Source organism: Nicotiana tomentosiformis, chromosome 3 (assembly GCF_000390325.3).
Source record: "Nicotiana tomentosiformis chromosome 3, ASM39032v3, whole genome shotgun sequence".
NCBI classification, from domain to species: domain Eukaryota; kingdom Viridiplantae; phylum Streptophyta; class Magnoliopsida; order Solanales; family Solanaceae; genus Nicotiana; species Nicotiana tomentosiformis.
In genome coordinates, this window is record NC_090814.1 from 111,991,146 (window position 1) to 111,999,765 (window position 8,620).

The 8,620-nt window shown below is 32.5% G+C and overlaps 1 protein-coding gene and 1 long non-coding RNA gene across 2 annotated transcripts; one reads left to right on the plus strand and one right to left on the minus strand.

The window, feature by feature from the left end:
- Positions 1-2,161: 2,161 nt before the first annotated feature.
- LOC138908802 (uncharacterized) lies at positions 2,162-3,995 on the minus strand. Its single transcript, XR_011415212.1, has 2 exons — positions 3,646-3,995; positions 2,162-2,531 (listed from the first exon to the last, which is right to left on the minus strand). It is a non-coding gene; the product is annotated as an uncharacterized lncRNA (long non-coding RNA).
- Positions 3,996-6,440: 2,445 nt separating this feature from the next.
- LOC104104497 (high-affinity nitrate transporter 3.2-like) lies at positions 6,441-8,346 on the plus strand. The gene is made up of 2 exons (XM_009612602.4): positions 6,441-6,670; positions 7,662-8,346. Exons 1-2 carry the CDS (start codon positions 6,541-6,543, stop codon positions 8,144-8,146), a joined length of 615 nt encoding a protein of 204 aa, XP_009610897.1. The 5' UTR covers positions 6,441-6,540; the 3' UTR covers positions 8,147-8,346.
- Positions 8,347-8,620: the final 274 nt, after the last annotated feature.

The window sequence follows — 8,620 nt, forward strand, 5'->3', positions numbered from 1 at the left end:
GGGTTTTGACTCTTATAAAAGAAAAAGAAAAAAAATAAATAAATAAAAAAATAAAAATAAAAGCTAAACTGTGGGACTAAAAAAAAATTAGATTTTTTTTTTTGAATTTTCTAAGGAAATAATTGTAAATAGGGAATTAAGGAAAAGGAAAATATTTTTGAATTTTTTTTGAAAATTGGGCCGGAACCGATGAGGTTTGCCTACGTATCTCACATCCGGTGAGAATCAGACCCGCGTAGTTCAGTGATAAAACTTCCAATGAAACTAACTATATTTTCTCTCTTTATGAAAAATTAATCATGGACACCAAACGCACCAAATCACTTCGGTTTTTTTTTTATTTTAAAAGAACGAACATTTGTATAGAAATCGGGAGCATGTTTTTATTTTTTATTTTTTTTCTCTGCTTGTTCAACTAATCCACCCTAAAGCCGGTCGACATGCAAGCCTCCCAAATAAAGTAACATGTAGCACATAACATGACATAATGGTCGAAATAAGGTACCTGTCCTAAAATAAAGCTCGGCCCCTGCGTCGAGCGATGCTAAGTCAAATGCACATGATGCAAATAAAGCGTTGCCTACTAGGGATATTCATTGCTTGTGGCTTGTTCTTCTAAGTTTGTAAATCCTCAAGGATATGGTATCTAGACCTGGCTTACCCGGGCGGACAACCCGAGCCGAGGAGCGTCAAGCGTCACCAGTAGTAGAACAACACTGGCTAGCTAACGGCTCTCCCGCCTAAACACGTGTGACTAAATCCTTCACCAGAAGCTGGTAGGCTAACTGGCTTTACCTTAAGACAGAAATTTTGTGATACTGGTAGGCAAACACAACATAACTAATTATCAGAAGACTCAGAGGGATGCGAGAGAAGATACAATTTATATGTACAGTTCAACAATATCGAAAAGAAAAAAAAACTTGACAAGTAGCATATTAGGCCCAAATAAATCACAATATATACAAAATTTAATAAAGCCAAATAAAGTCAATGTACAAGCTCGAATTCTTGAAGTCCCCAGCAGAGTCGCCAGAGCTGTCACACCCCTTTTTCTACCCGCAAAATAATATTGTGTGGATTAAAGGGTTTTTTCAATTAAAGTGACAAAATTGAGTAGGGATTATTTTATTTACAGAGTCGCCACTTGAAATTGATTTTTATTGGTGTTCCAAGTCACCTTTTATTTGAATCCCTAATCAAAGGAAGATTTGACTCTATTATTATTGGTCTGCGAAAATAAAGTCCGGGTAAGGAATTCTGTTAACCGGGGAGAAGGTGTAAGGCATTCCCCGAATCCCGTGGTTCTAGCACGGTCGCTTTTATTGACTAAAATTTAGCTTGAATTATTGGATAAAGTGTGTATTGTTTGCCTTAAATTACTATTGTCTAGTACCGCTTAATAATTAATAATTTTGGCATAGGAGCGTGCAAGCACACAAGGTCCTTATTTGATTATATGTATTAAAACAAAGAACGTGTCGGTACACATGATTTAAATACAATTAATATTGAAGAGTCAAGGAGCGGGAATGCACACATGACTACTTTATTAAAATAATAATAATAATAATAACGACCAAGGACCGTGTATGAACACATGGTCTACATCTCAAACGTGCCTAAAATTGCCTATCGCTTAAATTAATTAAAAAGCGCTTCTTTTTTATATTTATTACTTGTTCGACTGAAAAAAATAATATTATTATTAAAAATAATTTTCACTAATGCAAGACTTTAAACCCGGGTAAACTTATGTTAAACTTTTATGGTATTAGGCCACTTATTTTATTTAACAAAAGATAATTTATTGGTTTTAAAGAAAATGCCCATCTTACTTTCTATTGTCATTGGGCCTACAAATTTTAGCTTATTTGGCCCATGTTGCTTAAGAGCCTCGATGACCGAGACAACACAAAATAACAAGTATTCTTCTAAGCCCAAATTGCTTCTTACATTGATGTCCAAACTAAAAATTATTATTTTTTTCATAAAAGAAACTTACATGCTAATTATTATCTTTTATCTTCTAAAACAACTTATTTCTTAAAGACTAACATAATATTTCTACTCATCTACACCAACATGGCACTAATTAAACTACACTCATTAACAACATAAAAATCATGACTAAATATAAAAACTACAAAAACGGTAATACTTCAATGCTAAAGAGAAGAACTATATTAAGTATAACATTATGTTGACTATAATTTAAAGCATCAAAATATTTGAAGTTAGAAGTCTTTCTTAGATAATTATACATGAACCATGAAAGTAACTCACGAAAAAGAGCCCAAACTAAACAAACATGGTTAAAAGTGGGGTCTTTATCTTTTCCTTAAACTAAGTAATCTTAACAGAATGCAATTTCAATCACATATATAAAGAAGAAAACGATAATTTAACTAATCTTTAACAGATTTACATAATGATAATACTAATATAACATTCATCTTGAAACAAAAATCAGATCCAATATGTTCCATCAACCAAACCGGGATCAAATCCTTCTTATTATCATCAAGAATCTGCAATATAAGAATTTGAAAGTTACCTGGTTTGTAGAATAATAAAATACAGCAGTGCAGCAACAAAAAAACTCAGCAGCAAATACAGTAGAAACAGCAGCAACTCAAGTGTTAAGACAACCCAGAAAACTCAACAAAAATGCTTGAAATTGGTAGCTATCAACTTCACAAATTGCCTAAGGGATCTTTCTATTTTTTTCAAGGTTTTTTGCACTCAAATAAACCTCACAAAATACTGAAATTTCAGCTTGTTATATGTATTAAGCTGCTGATTTTTCTCAAAGATATATGTCTTTTTGCAACTCTCCAAGATGTGTTTAAGTATAAGATAGAGTGTCCCCCTTTTCAGTGAGTAAGAAACTCTTCCATTCTAAGTGTAAGACAGTCCCTTTTATAGGAGAAAAACAGCCCTTTCAATAGGCAAATAAAGTTAGATTTTTTAAAAAGATTTTGGTTCACCAAAAATCTGTCCAAAAGACTGACTTTGTGTGCTAAACACTGTTCAAGGTCTGTCCCAAAGGTGAAAGGACAACCTAAAAATCTGCTGTGTCAGAAGCAAGGAGAAAAAATATCCTTTCAGCCACCCTACTAGTAAAAGTAAGCTACTATTACCCTATTTTGTGATAAAATAAACTAAACTTCAGATTTTAAATATCAACAACAAACTACTTGCTAAACAAATCAAACTTGGACAACTATGAACTGACAAAGCATAGACGAGACTAAAAACGTAATTGAACTAAGTATTAAAACCAACTTGATGGGAATGAATTGGATTTGTGCAAACTAATTACTAAACAAACAACTAAATTCACAAACTAATTCTCAAAACAGAACGAGCATCGTTAATAATCGAACAACGACTAACAACAACTAAATAATCGACTAACTAAGTGAACGAATTAACTAATACACTAAAGATCATGTTTAAATCAATAACGAATCTAATAAACCACTAAACTAAATAGAGATAGCTAATTAAATAAACCTAACTTGAAACTCTAATTAATAAGAAATAATCAAAACAGAAAAAATAAAAAATAAAAAGAATCAGAAACTAATCTACTAAATAAAATAAAAAATCAGAAATTAATTAAAGAGATGACGATTATACCTAACAAGTATGCTTGAAACCGAAAAATAGCTAAAATGGGGGTTCGGGGTGGTCGCCGGAATTTGACCGGATTTTTAGTTGCCGGATTTTTGGGATGGAATTGACATCAATAGGTAGGTCTTGATGAGCTCTATCCGTTGATGTAGGTATTGTGGGGTGGTAATGGCCGGAACTTCAAGATTTTGGGCAAAAAAGTGGCGGCTAAAGTTTCTTAGATCTAAAATTCAAGGAGTTTGAGGTTTTTTTAAAGGAATTGGTTTGGAGATATGGGAAGAGGAGGTTGTGGAGATTATATGGTGTTAATTTGGATGTGTTTGGAGGTAGAGAGAAGAGAGAGAGAGAGAAGAGAGAAAGAGTTATGGGTGAAATGAGGAAAATTTTTAGATTTTTGAGGCTTTAAATACCTCTTGAGAGATCAAATACGGACCATTAGATCAATGGGTGATCAATGGGTGAGATTTGATCTTGGGTCACTTAATGAAACGACGTAGTTTTGAGGCAAAACTACGTCGTTCCGGACCCTTTCAAAGGCAACCCCCTTATCTTGCACTTTTGGCCACTTTCTCTTTCAAATTTGGCCCAATTTCTTTCTTAATCCTACTTATTAAACTAAATTTACACAAATAAATAAATTAATTAAGTAACTTATTCAAATGATCAATTAACTAGATTAATTCACCAATTGAATAGTTAGTTAATTCCTAAAATGCACAAATAAAAAAAGAACTATTTTTTGGTATTTTTATGATAGGAAATATGCAATCAAAGACACAAAAAATTGGGAAATATAATTAAAGCAACAAAATACTAATGACTTTAGGAGGTGTTAAAATAGTACAAAAATTAGGTATTCACAATTCATACCATGAGTGAAGTATAAATACTAAATCATGTATAGTGCGCGACTTTAATACTCATGGTAAACCAAACATATGCAATCTTGGGATTATAACCTAGATAATCAATCCAGGGATAAGTTATATTAAGATTTTGGTATAAACATAATACTTGTTTTAAAAAATATTTCTAATCAAATACGGGATAAATTTAATTCCAAATATATACCGAAATATTCCACCTATTCCGTTAAACCAAACGCCCCTATAATGTATTAGAGGACCTACTCCGCAGGCGTAGCAGTTTATATAGCATGAGAATTTAGGAGAACCTATAGCAATCCAAATTCTTCATCTCAATGATGACTGACTTTGAACAAATTTGGCAAGAAAAATCAAAACGAGTCTAATCTATGTATGGGCCTTCCAGCCAGCATTTTGTGTTGTTTGAGCTAATTATGGGCTAAGCCAGGGAAATCAGAATTTAAAAAGAAAAGCCCAATTCACCCACATATGTTTTCACCTCAGTATTATTTGAGGTTTAATTCACGACAAGAGACTACAGCTTTTGGATATCATATTCTCGTTCTTTTTCCCTTCGCACTGATGTCATATAAAATAATAAATCCTATATATAAGTATTTCTATCCAAGAGTTGACCTTCTCCTAATAAAAAAAGTAGGCACAAACGTCAGTCGTAAGCTGTTGTTTTGCTGGTTCATACTCAGCTATTAATCTAGATATATCTCAGTTTTTCTAACCAAATAAAAAAAAACAATCAGAAAAAGATGCACTTTACCTTTTACCAGAAATTGCATTTGGGAGTCTGTATATATAGTAAAAAATCTAGGTAATGAAAAGTTAACGAGAAACCGATAATCTTCAAAAGCCGCTGATGATGAGTTCCAACACAAGAAAATAAATAAAATAATCTTGAGTATCGTAACTTATAAGTAAAAAGTCTCTAGTCAGTATCAAATTCACCTTGAGGACCCTTTTACTCATGGTATGGTAAAAAATAAATTTGAGGATAGATCAATATCATCAGCTGATGTGTAACTGCTGGAGGTTCTGTCATTTTATTAAATTTATATAAACTTACTTCATAATTGTTGCCATATTTAGCGCTGAGTAACCCGACTTTCTAGCCTAGGTAACTGTGAAAATATTAAGACTAATATCGATACAAGGAGTACACCTCGTTAGCCGATCGAATAAGAAGATCAGAAGACTAAGATAAAAGTAAGTAAATTTAGGATCATGCTTCAAACTTCTTTCATTCTAAGGAAAGTTAAACTTAAAACAAAAAATATTAGGCGTATACTGTTTGTTTAATTTAAATTACGTATAGGTGATAAGGCCAACTAGTAGATGCCATAAATAATGATGAGACCATAATGTAACTCAATTATATATGGTCTCTACATACGATTAGCGATTTCGCATATAACTATACCCCACCTTCTGCATCATCTCAAGCACTTGATATTTATTGATTTGGGTCTTTACAAAGCATTAGGGGACAAACCTCTTAAGGCAAATAATACGTTTTAATATATTCATATAGAATGTGTCGCAAGATCGCAGTTGGATATTATTTCGAACAAACTAGAAATTCCAAACTGCACACAAAAATATCCATCTAAACAAAGGTCAACTTTTAATTATTAAGCTCTTGTCCAAACAAGTACTTCCCAAAATTACAATTTTATTAGTCTGTAAATTAAACCGTCACAAACTTACCCTTTGAACATGGCTTAGAGCCAATTCACTCATCTAATTGTTACTATTTTATTATAAAACTTATGTTAGAAAATGATACTATCTTATTGTTCCCATCCCTTGTGGAACTTTGAGAGCTAGCTGCCAGTTGGGTTTGTGTTTGACTTCTTCTTTTAAACTTTATTTGAGAAATAGCCTCTTTTTGAGTGCAATACCAAGAAATCTATATAAAGCAACCTATCTTCCTCTAAACACCATCAGTGGGATATTTCATTAGTCTTTACATTCCAGTTTTCTTTCTCTACCTTGTTTACAAAGAAGTTAAGAGACAGTGAGAATGGCAAGTACTCGTGCTATTTTTGTGGTTTCAGTTGTGATATCTTGCTTTCTAGCTTCTTGTCACGCTGAAATATTGTTCTCTTCCCTCAAAAAGAGTCTGGATATTTCTGCTTCACACAGAGAAGGAGGTATGATTAACAGTTAACCCCTCCCTCTCCATTTTTTTCCCCTGTTAATTAAACAAAGAAAGAAAATTTAAAAGACTATAATCTAGGGACTTAGATTTTGATTGGAGTCTAATGATAACTGGGGTGTGATTTTATCTTTTCTTTCACACCCAACTTTTAAGATTTGAGAAATTAATTAGTTTCGCATGTAGCTGCATCTTAAATCTCTATCACTATTTCCCTAGAATGAGAATCCAAGGCTAGCCTCTATGAAAATTAATAGAATATGTTCATGATTCTTACAAGTTACAGGAGGCCTTTTTTCAATTCATTAAGATCTTGTTTCTTTTGGAACATCTTTCATATTAGCAGTAACCTTTGGGTATTGTTTTGGAAATTGGAACATGTCAAATAAAAACAACTCCTACTATTGATCATCTCTAAGGAATGAGGGGAATATTCCATTTGTTGTCTTGTAATTATCGTTTTCTCTTCCTTTTCTTTCCTCGTGTAAGTAAATAATAAATGAACGTCGTGATAGAGCTAATTGTTTGATTAGGAAATTAGATACATATACTAGCAAAGTCATCATAGAAATGAAAATAATCTTCTTTTTCTCTCTTTTCTTTTGCATTTTTGACAAAATAAAGTCTTAATTAAATTAGAAGAATAAGATAAATATATAATTAGAGTTTAAGTTCTATGCAATAATAATATATACACAATCAAATCACTTAAAAAGTAATTACATGTAATTTTATTTAATAAGCATTCATTGGTAACCCATATACACTAGTGGCGAAACTAGAAATTTTGCAAAAGGTGTTCAAGGTTTAATAATTTTAACCAATATACATAATATAATTTTCTATATATTTAGTATAATTTGGTATTCGATCAATAGCTCTGTATGGCTACGCCACTGCCCATTTAGTACATAGTAAATAACCAACTATTACATGTTAAAACGCACTAGCGGTGTAAAGATTCATATATTTCATATATTTTTCAGTACTGATGGCTGGGGAAGACCAAATCATATTGGAATGGTCCTTCAACAAGACTTTCCCAGCAGGGGCAGACTCAAGCTACAAGAAAGTAAAGGTGCATCTGTGTTATGCACCCATTAGCCAAAAAGATCGTCTATGGAGGAAAACTGAGGACCATCTCAAGAAAGACAAGACATGTCAATTCAACATTGTAACCATGCCCTACAAATCCTCTGGAAACAGTTTCAACTGGACAATTGAAAGGGATGTCCCAACTGGTACTTACTTTATTAGGGCTTATGTCTTGGATTCCGATGGTCATGAAACTGGATTTGGACAAAACACCGATGAAAAGAAGATAGACAACCTTTTCGATATTCAGGCCATTAGTGGTCGCCATTCCACTTTGGATATCTGTTCCATTGTCTTCTCTGTTTTCTCTGTGGTGTCCCTCTTTGGATTCTTTTACATGGAGAAGAGAAAGGCTAAGGCAAGTCAACAGAAGTGATCATATTGATCCACATGATGATCAAATGGTGTGGAAAGAAATTAAAATAATCTTCTTTATTTTCTACTATATCGTAGACTTTAAGATTATTGTATTAAGTTTGATGACTCATGCATGACATGATATCGTTTACTTTCTTGTTTAATTTACTGTATTTTTCTTGGTGATTAAAGTAATTTGTTTATCAGTTTTTTGGCCAAGTGTGTATTTGCATCTGTTTTTTTCACCGTTGATCACGAAACAGACATTAGTTGTTTTATTTCTGATGGTTCGATGACTTTTTTTCTTCTTCTTTAAATTTTCCCAACTTTCTATAATTTTGTCAATTTTACTAGTCGAAAAGAGACACATTATAAAAGTCGTCCGAAGATGAGGGGTGCCTTATTTAAAGATCTTGGATTTTTGAATAAAGTAGAAGTAACCTTTAGTGTTAAGAAAGATTATAGAACTTTTTCTGCGTACTGATCTTTTTCT

What these genes read in the sequence shown, in the direction of transcription:
- LOC104104497 (XM_009612602.4), top strand. Translation starts at nt 6,541, where the DNA reads ATGGCAAGTACTCGTGCTATTTTTGTGGTTTCAGTTGTGATATCTTGC. An exon ending in TGCTTCACACAGAGAAGGAG is followed by an intron (nt 6,671 to 7,661) that starts GTATGATTAACA and finishes TATATTTTTCAG; the next exon opens with TACTGATGGCTGGGGAAGAC.